The 14,035-nt window shown below is 40.8% G+C and overlaps 1 protein-coding gene across 4 annotated transcripts in view; it reads right to left on the bottom strand.

The window, feature by feature from the left end:
* arhgef10la (Rho guanine nucleotide exchange factor (GEF) 10-like a) overlaps positions 1-14,035 on the bottom strand; it is a 104,654-nt gene that overhangs the window by 47,713 nt on the left and 42,906 nt on the right. For all 4 annotated transcript variants that reach the window (XM_046382386.1, XM_046382401.1, XM_046382395.1 and 1 more), the window contains one exon: positions 2,267-2,367. In XM_046382386.1, the coding sequence (XP_046238342.1) occupies positions 2,267-2,367 (101 nt within the window). The remainder of the gene's footprint in view (positions 1-2,266; positions 2,368-14,035) is intronic.

Below are 14,035 nucleotides of genomic sequence, written 5' to 3'. Positions count from 1 at the left end.
AAAACAACCTCTTCTGGTTGAAAGATGGTCTTTATTCTCTCTGCAGCCCCACTGCACAAATCTGAGTCTTGAACTCGATATATAAAATCATCTAATTGTTTGATGACTGCAGCAAGGGGTTCTCCACAATGCATTACCTCCCACTTACACCCCACTCGGTCTTAAACCTTCTTTTGTATTTCTGTCTAGGTGTTATTTTGTTTCATGTGCTTGCTCTGCTACTTGATCACTTTTCCTCGTACCTTGAAACTCGTTCTCCTTACGCCTGGCTGCTTGTCATGCTACTTATTTAACTGTTGTTGAAGTATCAATTTGCCCTGATCAGTAGAAGGATCTGAAACTTTTCTATAAGTCAAAGAAAGGCATAGATTTCAAGTTCATCTTCACACACAGAAGTATTGAGTCTGTGACAAGCGCTCAAGGCTACAAAGTAGTAGGATAGCATGACAAAGACATATTGGTGATGACAGTTGTGTCATTACAGAGTCAGTCAATATGAGAGTGAAAACAATGTGCAATATTTACATTTTGATTGCATTTTATCCCTTGTCTTCAGGGTGTTCAGGGTGTGTTTTCTGCAGATCTGAGGAAAGTGAACAAATTCAAAAAATGTTTATTTAATGCTTTCTTTCCAAGTGCCAAATAAATTAGACTGATATCCTGTCTGTCTTTCTCTGTTCATTTCATCCTCCTTAACGTGATATTCATGGTTTCCATAAACATTATTGGCACATGAGCATTCCTGGCCCTTATGGCAGCTATGGATAACTTGCATGATTGCGCTTTAAATATCACCTATGTCCACGAGGCAGCCACAGGGGAGGAGAGCTGCATGCTATAACTATGCCACTGTCCTCATCAGTACGCCTGTGGTGTTGCTGATAAAGGTGTGAGCAACAAGGGAAGGCTGGGGATTCTGCGCTTCACTGCAGCCACAGCATCCTTTGCGTTCAGCCTGATGTTTTTGATGCCACTCTGACACAAACCATATACAGCAAGCTCTACTGCAGAGTCTACAGATGTATTGTGTGCGCCTCCATACCCCCACTATAAAAGGTAGGCCAGCAGTACAGGGGAAAAATCCACTGTGTCCTCGTGTGCTCTTTTTTTTTATTTATTTATTTAGTGTCAGAATATTTCAAGATGCAGTAAAAAACTCAGCTGTGAACTGAAAGCCTCTTGACCTACACCTATCCCAAATGTCACTGATCATCTCAGGGCCAGCTTGGGTGGTAAACACATTGACCTCTGGCCACTCATCTCAGAAAGACACTTAATTGAGAGTCCTTTAATCTACCAATATCTTCCTCTGAAACTTTCGATGCTGCTCTGCTGACACTCACAGCAAGTGCCTCTGGGACGTAACAAGCCACAACAATATGACTGGAGCTACACACGAGTGCAGTGTTGAGAGACACACTGCATGCACAACAAACCCAGAATAAAGTGGTGTGACAAGGAAGAGCGCTCAAGGCAATGCAGGGAGTAGGAAAGGATGGGTAATAGAGGACTGGGGGTGGTGAGTGGGTTGAATATGCGTGCCATCATGGCCAAATAAGCAGATTAATGTCCTCAGTAGTCCTGTCTCTGTTTTTGCCACTGGATGACAACACACATTGATGAAGCCCAGAGAGGAAGACCTCCTAAACAACAGCATGGTCAGACTGCATAGTAGACTTAGGCCTGGGCAGAGCAAAGCAAGGGTTGGAGGAAAGAGGCTAGGAAGATTAAAAAAAAAAAGAACTGTGCTGCTCCCTGCTGGGCAGGGTCTGGCCATCCTTTTCCTTCATGAATGCTGACCACTGCTGAGTCTCCACATTCAATGAGATATCCGCAAGTTGAGAGAGGAACACTCTTAAATAATTGGTAGCACACAATTTAAAGTAATTAAAAAGCTTTTTCAAGGTCTACTATGTGCCCTAAGTCTTTATATGCCAACACAATCTTTCCTGAGTGATGAATAATGTTTGTTTTTACAAGAAATAGATAGTATTTAGGAGAGGTTATTAATTTAACATTGTTCAAACAGTTTGCATTTTTACTCAACACATAAACTTCTGTTGACCCAGCTGAGAGTCTTGTTTTTTCTCTGATTATGTAAGTGGTAACACCAGTTGTGCACTTTGCCAACAGTAAGTGAAGAAAACACTGATGGTGTCTGAGCCTGTGACTTAAAAACACGGTTACTACATTTCGTTGCATTACATCATCCTGTTTAAATAAGAATGAGATAGTAATCCTTTCTGTGTGATGTGTGTGTGCTTACGTAGTGCAATCTTGGCCAAGTGCAGACGATTGACCCAGGAGATCTTACTAAGAGGGTTGGGAGTGTTGAGGACCACCATGAAACTGACAGGACGCCCTGACCTGGAGAAAAACACAGACACACACATAAACGGTGGTATTCATGTCGAACATGTTTGTCACAAAGCATTCACTGAACAACAGAGAATATAAACTTTGTTTTTTAAGCATTTGATCAGATAAATTGATGTTGTTGAGGCCTGGGAATTGTGATCCTATTGTTTATTCAATGGAGGCAAAAACTGCAATTGTGAAATCCTGTATTGTGTAATGTGTAATACAAGAGAAGAAATAACTGCCAGAACCCAGCATTTTTAGACTATTTCATTGTGTGATTCTGTGTCTGTGTATGGGTGTGTGTGTGTGCGGGGGGGGCGAAGAAGAGCCTATCCCTGCTGACTATGGGTGAGAGGCAGGGTTCACCCAAGACTGGTCACCAGGGGGCTGACACACAAAGACAGACAACCACGCACTCATACCTAGGGGCAGTGTAGAGCAGCCAATTAACCTAACATGTATGTTCTTGAGATTGTGGGAGGAAGCTGGAGTACTCAGAGAAAACCCACGCAGGCACAGGGAGAACATGCAAACTCCCCACAGAAGGTTCCAGACCGGGATTTGAACCTGGAACCCTCTTGCTGACAGTCCTAACCACTGCACCACGATGCTGCCCACATTTATGTATTACTACAGTGTTTTCCTGATTACACTGTCAAAACATAGTGCTTAATTGGGTTTATGTTCAACGGCAACCTTTTTTTCATTGAAAGGAGTGCTACTTTTATGTTCCACATTGAAGTTGTAGGGAGGTGGTCAGGATGGAGGCCAGGCATACAGAGAGCAGCACTCTGACATTCCTGAGTCCAGTCTGTGGATGAGTTTAGACAACAAAATAGACTTTGTACACATAGATATTGTATTGCAGTGTAAGAAAACAAATTAAATAGATTGTCAATAAAAATTATGCAGATGTGCTCAGTTTTGCAACATGTCAGTTATTTTAACATGTCCTCATTATGTTAATCCCAAATGCAATCTGATCAGCAGAATGTTTCCTTCAAAATGTATTTGCTGTTGCAATGTTGTATATAAGCTGATTTCCAGGAGACAGGGTTGCTTTTTGCTGAGGTACACCTTATCTCTACTGAAAGAGCGTCACCTTCACTAAAACACATTAACTCCACTGCATTTTGCATATATATATATCTATATATATATATAGATATACACACACACAATCTGGGCGTTACGAGACCTCTGTAGCCTACTCCTCATCTCTGCTGGAAGTTTGCAGCTCTAGGCTATATTAGCAGCTCATAGCACTGCATGTCCAAACTTCACCAAACTGTCACAGTCGAACTGCATTGTGGGTGATGCACACACAGTTTTGATAAGGAAGCAGTAAGTTCAAAATAATAAAAAAAAAAAGCAAATATTCTTCTGCTTAGATTCTGATCATTTTTTAAACTGCTAATCCAAGAAGAATGCAATAATTATTCTTGCTATTGTTATTATTATTATTATTTATTGGCCAATACATATCGTAAACCCCTACTGATGGCTATGCATTTCCATAGAGCTAGTAGCCAGTGTGAGGTTATACCAGAAAAGATAAGATTCAAAACAGAAAGTGACTGATAATCTACAGTTCTGGATTTTAAAACTTAAAGTCACACAGGTCTTCACTTCTGATCCAAGTGAGTACCCCAGGTAATGGCTTTGACTTTGTATCGATTGTTTAATCTGGTTCCAAATACTGGTCGTGAGACCTAGAGTTCAAAGGTAGGCAGTAAGAAAAAATGCCAAATGCCATTTTTTGCCTAGACTGTAAATGTGGAAAGATAGCAGAACAATACACTCGGGATAACTGCCATCAACAAGGAAGAGAAATTTTTCATTTCATGGGATTTTAAGTTTCAGTACAGTTGCTTGCCTGCTTCTACTTTTACAGCGGTTCTATCCTGTAAGTTGAGCCTTTATGCTTTCAGCCTGCACTTCGAAATTCAGGGCAGGTTATGATGACCAACACACAATCTGGTCACACTGAATTGCTTCTAGGTGAGTTCTGACACTCAAAATGCCATTAATGCATGAGTTCTATGGGCATCAGCCACGACCGGTACAGGCTCTAATCAGTGAGGGTTTTATATGGTGCCAATTTGAATTCAGACACAGGAGACCAGAGCTTACATGTTGTATGTGTGTGCGTATGATCGACAGAGAGAGGAAAAAGATGATGTGAGTGGACAGGTCATTCTGTGCCTGAATCTTATAATGGCTTAGCAGTTCAAGGTTGAGTGCCTTGTTGAACAGTAAGGCAACTGTTAAAAGGACTGAGTGCAAGTAAAAAAAAATAAATAAATAAATGCTGTAAAAAGGCAACTGTAGTAGCAACAAATGGAAGCTGTGTATTCAGCAAGGCATTCTTTGATGTGCTTACTTAAATTGGTAACCATTTATAACAAGAGTACATCAATCAACATTCGTTCTCACAGTTACAAGCATTGAACTGTTAACAAATCTCTCTTGTTACCATTTATCACATTAAATCAAAGTAAAAAAAAAATAGGATATGGTTGATGAAGATGTTAATTAACATGTGTTATTAAGCTCACAGCAAAACCATTTTATTAGGCGAAAGCTGTATTTATATAAATGCTTATTTAAGGGAAATGACCGTCCCTTTACGTGTCCATCCCCCAACTTAAGACTTATTATTGGTAAAGGTGGAGATCAGTGGACAGTGGCATTCAGTAACACTTTATCAATGCATATAGGTGCAGAAAAAGCTTTACTTAATCATAATTAAGCATTTATTAATGCTGTTGAACATTCACCACCCATCAAGAAGTTTGAATTTTTGGCTTGGAAAGTGGGAGGGAACCTCACCAACTCCAGTCATCCAAGATGGCTGTTTCATGCACCAACAGCAGTTGTTCTGCAACAACAAATTAGAATTTGAAGAAAACAGTATGATTGGATTTACTGCGGCTAAAATGACATTCTCTGGTCACCTACTGTTTATGTAGCTGTGACTGTGATACAATACAATCATAGTCCCTGTTACTGAGAAAACTACTGAGCTTCTTTTGGCCATTTCTGACTCCCCTGCTGCATGTGTTGGTTCTGGCTATGTCACACACAGTTGTTATCTCATTGGTTGCGATAAGGTCAGCAACAACCGAGATCAAAGTTGAAACAATCTGAACTCTTATAGTGCAGGGCTCAGCAGCAATTCTGAGCGGTGTGTTATACAAGTTGTAGTGCGTTGCTGGATTGGGCATCACTGCACGCCCCCACATGTGGCAGTGTGTCCACTGATTTCAACCTTTACTAAAAAATGTCAATATTTCAAAGAAATTATGGAAATTATATTGACAACATTTAACGTCAAATAAACTTTTATAAACACAAACAGTTTTCTCCTAATTATAGCAGGCCAGCTGTAAATCTCATTACATAAATATTAATATATAATATATACTAATATTTGTAAATACGTTAATTAACATGTAAACCCTTGATAAATGCTAACAAGAACATTTGTTTTCACTTATTGCTTCTTACTGTATTAATTAATTTTTAGTTAATTCATACTGACTTGGATTGGGATTTTTGACAACCAGGGAATGAGACTCAGATGATGCTTTTTACGTTGTTTGCGTATCAAAATTTATATGGCCATTCTTAAAAAATAGATTTCATTCTCAGTAAGCCTTTGATTTCAAAAGAAAAAGAGGGGGACGTATACCAAACATAAAAATGGGCAGAGAAGAAGTACAGTATATTATGCTGCTGGAGTGATGCAGAAAGTTTCATGAACTTTTTTCACCTTGAAACTGGGTCATTGTTCGAAGCCATTGAGAAAGCCATGAATTCAAGCCGACTACCCCTGCCATCCTCTGCAAAGGAGCAAGCTACAAACTTTTCAGAGGCACCTTTCAAGCCTGCAGGGGGTGAATGTTTGATGTTCAAAACATACCTTTTTGGTGGAATATTCCTTTAGCGTCCAAATAGTATCCCGGAAAACCCAAGAACAAACTAAGAGATTACAGATCATGAATTGATGAGGGCCTTCAAAGCGTAATAAATGAAAACAGAATAATTTACCAAAAGTTCTCAAGAGACAGATTTTTTTGTCTCACTACATGAACTAATCTATGCTTTTATTTACGGAGCTGAAAAATGTCATGTCTTCCTCATCAAAGTAAATCATGCGAATATAGTTTGCTTCAGGCCTTGTTACATGTCAGGACACAAGTTTTTATACTGGAATTTGCATTTTGCCTCTGTCCCTGTATGGTAATTTAGGTCACTTTGACAAGTGGTAAATATGTTGTCATTTCCTTACAGTTGTGCATATTCCTTTGTGGTTGCCATGTAGACAAGATGCAGCACTATCACATGCAAAAAACAAAACAAAACATCAAGCTTCTGACAAAACCTAAAATGTTTAAAACAAGAAACCTGAAACAGAAAAACTAACAATTCTTACATGTTTTATCAACATATTTTTCTGTGCACAGTGCCTTACAATAGCCATATGTAACCTGTTCTGGAGTACATTCTCACATTTAGAAAGTGAACTACTACAAGAAATTGGTGCCAGCAGAGCCTGAATTAAATAAATGCATAAAGTAAAATTAATTCTAATCCACTATTAAATTATTGAATAAGAAAAACAGGTGTGTGTCCCAAATTAAAGGTATTATTTTAAATTTGGTTTCTATCACTTGAATTTGTACATCAAATTTATGTAGTTAAGATAAATGGGGAGACTTCAGTTTCACTGACTGTGTCTCCTTTATGCCCTTCAGGTTTTTATCTTCCTGAGTTGAAAGAGCTACTACAAATTGTATCCAGCTAGCATTGGGCTACAAAGCAGAGGACAGTGTGAGGTAAACAAATAAATGTCAGCCAAGCAGTGTTTTCATTGCCTTATATCGTTCATGACTGCCCAGACATAAGCACTCAGGTGTCTGAGACAGTTTTTGTTCACGTCTCCCTCCCTACTGCTAAGAGGGGTTCTGTAAGGTTTTTTTCTGCACAAAGATATCCCAGAGATGTTTTTTTTTTTTTCCATACGTCTCACACTATGTCAGAGTCAGATTCTAAGCAGCCTATTTTTCATTCAGTTTCTTATCCATTTTTACCAGGTATGTCTGTTTTACATCTGATCATTCAAGCTGCTTATGATTAGAATCAGAGAAAAAGCGGGTAGCTCTCCCAGCCTTATTTTCACCCCTCATATGTGACTCAGATCCGCTTTTAAATGATGTGACCGGCACAAATCAAATGGAATCTTATCTTTTCAATTCTGATTTGGACTACTGTCACATGTGGTCCTATAACAAATGAGTATCTGATTCCTGCTGATGTGACAGCTGTGTGAGGAGGTTGCAAATTTAATAGACACAGCCTATGGGAAGCTTCAATCAGCACTCTTTGTTGTCTCCTTGCCCACAGCCTGAAAAGCTGACAGACTGTCATCACACTACTGTTACCACAGCAAACAATTCAAGAAATTAATATTTTATTACTTTTGATGATAGAATCTTGTGCCAATTACATTTTCTGTGGTTCAACAAACTGCTTGCTGTAAATGTGGGGTCATGGTATAGATGATGTCACTTTTTTTTTTTACTTTACTTAATCCCAAGTTGGGAAATTACTTCTCTGGATTTAACCCATCACTGATCACTGAAACACACACACATGCAACATGCAGTGAAACACACAGGAGCAGTGGGCTGCATCAAGCGCCCGGAGAGCACATATATTGGGGGTAAAGTGCCTTGCTCAAGGGCACATCAGCCGGCTAATGGGGGATGGGGACATTATCACTGCACCACACTCAAATTTTTCCTGCCTGTCCGGTGGGGGAATCAAACCAGCGACTGCCCCCGAATATAAACATATAAACATGGATGTGAACAGTCGAACAAAAAAAATCAGAATTTGAATTCTTACAACCCAAAGAGCAGAATTCATCACCCCAGTGACAAACCAGTCAGTATTTCCTCTTATGTCCAAAACCAAGGTCACCTGGATATCACATGGGATTCCTAACATGGAAATGACTGAGAGATATTATGAGAGTGATTTAAGAGAGTTTCATCAGTTAATAAAAAACACGTCAAGAGTCAATACCAAAATCATTACCAAAATGGATCCCGAAATACAAGGCCTCTCTGCAAGCAAAGTGCTTTAAAGTGGAATTACTATTTGTGGCTTCAACTGAGAGCATGTGCTACATGCAAGGTAGAGAAAATTATCTCCTGCTTGTAAATTCCCACCGAAATATTTAATTTCCAGACAAATTTTAGTCAGCTTATTCGGCCACAAGTACACCTTGCTTGTTTTTAAATACTCTCTCTCTCCTTTCAAGCAAAATAAAAGAACTTTTTAATGCTGAGCCGTGTGAAGTGGGACTGGCAGCATCAGCCCTGAGTTAGCAATGACTCAGCCAGAGTCTCTCCATTGACAGGGGCACTCTGTTGTCTGGATTGATCAGGCTTTATTATAACTACAAGTAAGCAGTCTGGCCAAGGATGAGACATCTTTTTAAAGCATTGAGGTGCTTTCAAAAATAATGGCCCTGTTTCCATCACCTGTACAGCTACTCTACAGTGATTCTGAAGCGATGAAAGAAAGAAAAGGAGAGTGCAAGAGAGCATGTGAAAAGAAGGGGGGCGCAGTCTCTGGCACTCATAAGGAAGACAATTTCACATTCAGACATCATTAGAAGCTAATAGAGTGGAGAAAGGTGCACAGTTTCTGTCATACCTGCTGCTGCCCGCTGCAGATTCATTTTCATTTCATGGAGGAGGGAAGAAAATGGCAGAGAGTAAGAGAGAAAGAGAGATTGTAGACAGAAACAGAATAAAGTAAGTAAGATCTCAAACTTCTTTGACATGCTGAAAGGGAATAGGTGTAATTCATACCATTTTCTGCTTAAATATAGCAGAGGCAATTTGCCGAAGACAGAAGGGGAGACAGGGTGTGACGAGAATACAACTGCTCATTTGGTTGGCTTTCTTAGGTAACACTTCATGCCCACACTGCCTCAAACATGCTAAACTGAGCACAGACTCCAATTCCTCCCTCCTGCCCACTGACTGACAGCCGCAGTGCAGGTGTGGTGCACTGCCTGAATGGAGAACTAGACTCGGGTATGCCGGCAGAGGGAAGATGAGGAGGGCTGAGAGGTAAGGAGAGTGACAAAGGGAGGGGTGGGGAGAGGAGAGAGGGCAGAGTTGGGAGAGAAGCGAGATGCTGGCCCAGCTGATTTATGGGAGCAGGTCAGTGCCAAAGCACTCGTGTGACACAAATGCACAAGGACGGGACAGATGTAGGAGTGAGTGCTGAGTGGCAGCCTGTCATGCACCCATCCTTCAGTTCACCTCGACCCTCCAGAGAAACAAACAGTCAGAGAGAAAAACTGCTCTGCAAATAGTCAGATGAGTCTGACTACTGAGGCTGGGTCCTGATGAGTTTATGGTGATCCATAGCTCTTGGACAGACTCGACTATCAGTCAGAGAAAGAGTGCAAGAGTTTCATGGCGTTCAGACAGGATTGTGTACAAAATTGTGGAGTGGACACAAATAGATACAGGTTTCTCTGCAGGAGGTACAAAACTCATGGAGTTCCCAGTAAACTTAGAGATCCATTCTAAATGAAGTCTGAGCATTTACAGAAACACATACCCACACTCACGGAGAGTGGAAAAAAGAGACTCCTGGTCTCTTCAGAAAAACTCAGGAGCCATCTCTGAGTACAACTTCAGCACAGGTCTTGCCCTAAGTTATTTAGGCTTTAAATATAAATTTACAGCTAGGACACAGGGAGTGGGAAACCTCATTGTCAGTGCAGTTGCTAATGACGTTGTAACAAGAAATTTGATTATGCAGAATAATAAGGAATAAAATCAGACAAACAAACAAATAAGTTATAAATAAATTCTAAATAATGACAAAAGCAGAGCATTGCAGTAGTCAGTCCTGCAGGTAACAAAGGCATGAAGTAGCGTCTCTGTACTGACTTGAGAGAGAAATGGTCGCACTGATCTGGCAAGAATTTTAGTTGTTTCTGTGAGGCTTAAAACTGATATCTGAGTCAAAAATGACTCCTACGTTTCCCACTTTATGACAGCAATTTAATGTCTGTGCTTGTAGTTTCACATTCAGCCTGGTTTGACCTTTCATACTGTTGTTCACAAGTAAATATGTGGTTCTTTGAATAAGACCAAGGTCTGCATCTTTAGCAACATCTACATCTCTGCTAAACCATAGAAAGCAACGACTTGCATAATAATATGCACCATTTTATTTACTTGCTGGAATGTTTACACTGAATATGCTTACCGGAGGTCAATGATTTCAGGATTTCTTTTCTTAATATGCTCATACAAAAGTTAATGCATTAAAACATTAATCCTGTTCAGCTTTGGATCAAAGAATTAATTCACATACCGCGTGGAATCAGTGAACTGAATAGTAATGTCAGCCATTTGTTAAAGGGGTCAAACCAACCACATGTAATCTTTTTAAGTATAAAGGAAGCTGAGCATCTGTACCATATCTGTATCATCTGTATCAGTAGGGGAAGGTTAGACAAAATACGTCCTTGGTAAATAAGCTAAGGAGCACATTTCCCCCTGTTTGTTCTGACTACTCAATACAAACGTTTACACAACATTTGACCAAAGAAAATGTATCATAGGTGTCCAGCTCCAGCCCCACTGCACCTGGTAACTGCCTTTAAGTGGAGAACTGTGGTTATTCTTGGTCGCTTCCAGGTGTGAATTAGGCTACATGTGTGAATGTGAAGACAAAAAAAAAACAGCAAGCTGTCGCTGGATAAATATGGCAGAAGACAATGGAGCAGAGGTTGGGGTGGCTGATGTCCACATTCCATGATACACTAAAACGCAAGGATGGGTTATGTACCCTTTGATGTCTTACTGAGAGTTAGATGAGAAGACACAGTCCATCTCTGTATGATAGGCCTTGGTCACAAGCGTCAGAGAATCCACAATAACAAGGACACTGACTCAAAAACCATGTTGCTGCTGATTTTTTTATTTGTCAGTGGACCTCAAATAAAATTTCATTCATTCCCACTGTATGAGGATGGAAACTAGCTGCAAGGCTAGACACCACTAGAAATAAGCAAGAAATTACCATTTTCTGAATTTGTGTGACACTTTAAGTAACGCTTTAAGTGGGACCCTGCACTGTCTGCACCTCTCCACAGCACACGTCTCCTCATACACATTGAACATGCGGAGAAACCCCTGTCCTGTCCAAGCACTGAGATAAGGTCATAAGGACTCTCCAGAGCCTCTTTGGAAAACATCTGTTTGGACAGATGGATAGCATAGGATAGAACTTTATTAATCCCCAAGGAAATTCTCATGAGATTGGAGATTGAGAAGACTGTGAGAAACTAGAGACTGAACCTGAATCATATAGTCATATTACTGAGAAAGCAGTAGCCATTGGCCTTGCAGGTAGACTGCACAGCCTCCATAACAGGACCCATGAAAAAAGAAGCTTCAGGCTTACAATACTGTTCCTTCATGTAGTACTAGTAGGAGTGAAGGATGAAGCAACAAACACATTTGGTAAAAGTATGAAATTTGAACTCTGTATCTATCGCTTGCCAGTATGGCCCCTGTATCTGTGCCTGTGGTTGCTACAGCACACGCAGTAAAAAAGGATGTTAATGAACTGCTGTCACACGTAGGCTGGTGCCTTTGAGGCAGCAGTCAGGATTCTCTCCACGTACTCAGTCTGTTTGCAGTGTGGAGGCTGTGATGTGCTGCCTGACTGCAGAGAGTCGCTTGCGGCCAGACAGGAGGGGACCAACTCAGTACAGGGGGGCCCTGCTGCGGTCTCACTCACTCACTGCGTGTGAGTGTGTATGTGTGTGTTTCTCTGCCTGTTTGTGTGTGCCTCTATGTCTTCTATGAGATGCAGGCAAGGAAGAAGCACTTGTGAATACATGTAACGTATAGACTCTGGATGCACTGTTTTGCCCTGTAGATAGTAACTCATTTCAGTAACAAAATGGAGAAGGATAATACGTGAAAACCAATGGATGTGTTTGTGTGAGTGTGTGGATGTGTCTGTGTTAGTGAGAGACACACACCCAGTCTGCCCACTGCTCTCCCCTGCAATCTGCCACTGTTGCACCCTGGGTAGTGTCAGAATGGTTTGGGCACCCACTGTGCCACCTGTCACCCCCAGCACCGAAGCTCACTACTGGTCCAGCCACCCGAAACAGAGGCCCAGTCTCAATTAGATTGCTATCACAACGAGGACTGACTCTTGTTCCGTACAGGAGAGTTTTTTCTTTCAGCTCATACTGCTGACACATCTTTTACCTCTCCAGAAAAACTCCTTGGGCCATCTCCAAGTATGACTTGTAGGTCTTGGCCTCAATTATTTAGGCTTTAAATACAAATTTACAGCTAGGACATATGTAGGGGTAGGAAATCTCATTGTCAGTGCGGCTGCTAATGACATTATCACAAGAACTCAGCAAATAGGGTACCCCTTGAAGGGGAATTCGGGGACTCTCTTGTAAGCATGACATCTGGCTCCACCAAACATCTGAGTAAGCAGATTGGCCCTGCAGGCCTGGTGTGACAGCAGACGAGGAAGCTGGGAGATGTGGGAGAACTGATCTGCACAGCTCCGCTGCTCAAGCTGTCACTTTAGCTTGGCTTGGCACAGTGAGATTCTCGCTGGCTCTGAAGCATTAGGCCCACTCTTCTGACTGCCACTGCCCTGCCGGCACCGAGCCAAGTCTTTCATGGGGGAGGTCGATCATCACACTCACTCCTTCTTTCTTCCTCTCCTTCTCCTGCTTAGTCTCTCTCAGCAGGGCTCTGGCTTCTCTATTGCAGTCTTTTTTGTCCTCCGCTGCCTCTTTCTTATCCTGTCCCCACCAGAAGCCACAAAATGGGATCCATTATAATCTGCCATTATTTGCTATTCTCAGTTAATAGCTACTCAGTTGAGCTCTCCTTGCCACCTTTGTTCTTCTCTAAGAAGGTGTTCAGTCACTCCACCCAACAACCACTTTAATGTCCTTAGTATAGCAAGGTAACCTGGTATGGATTTTGTATCTGTTCAGCGGATGGACTGGTGAAGTGAAGTCATTTCTGTATGGAAGTAATGTACAGATGCATAAAAACAATACTGTTTACCTTATTAACTTATTAATCAGAGTTTTCTTGTGGCTATTAGCTCTTATAAAATCTAATATAAAAACTGTTTCACATTGGGTTACCACAGTGCACTGATTGTACTCACTGTATATGTACACTCATTGTATATGTTAAGTAAAATGAAGTACATATCGATGCATCAACATAACATTTCACTGTATGGTTATACTGCCTTGCAAGTGATTATTTTTGACACTCCATGGACTTCTATAGCAAACACTGAGTTCTGAGCAGAGTTGTTTGTTGAGGTGTGTATATATGAGTGAATGTAGTCACAATGCATAATAAGCCTTACCAGTGAACCTCTAGTCAAGTACATGTTAGTTAGTACAAGTCACATTTATTATTAATTATTTAATGTTTTATAACTGTTGATTTGGTGGATCAGAAAACATTTTCTTTGTTTATGAATGCACGCATGAAGCATTATGAATGTGTTATAATATACTATGAATGCCTCATTAACACACGGTATATAAATCTTCATGAAAAGT

This window comes from Scatophagus argus, chromosome 3 (assembly GCF_020382885.2).
Source record: "Scatophagus argus isolate fScaArg1 chromosome 3, fScaArg1.pri, whole genome shotgun sequence".
In the NCBI taxonomy this organism is placed as follows: domain Eukaryota; kingdom Metazoa; phylum Chordata; class Actinopteri; family Scatophagidae; genus Scatophagus; species Scatophagus argus.
Note: the sequence above shows the minus strand (reverse complement) of the source record. Positions and strands in the feature narration are given on the sequence as shown.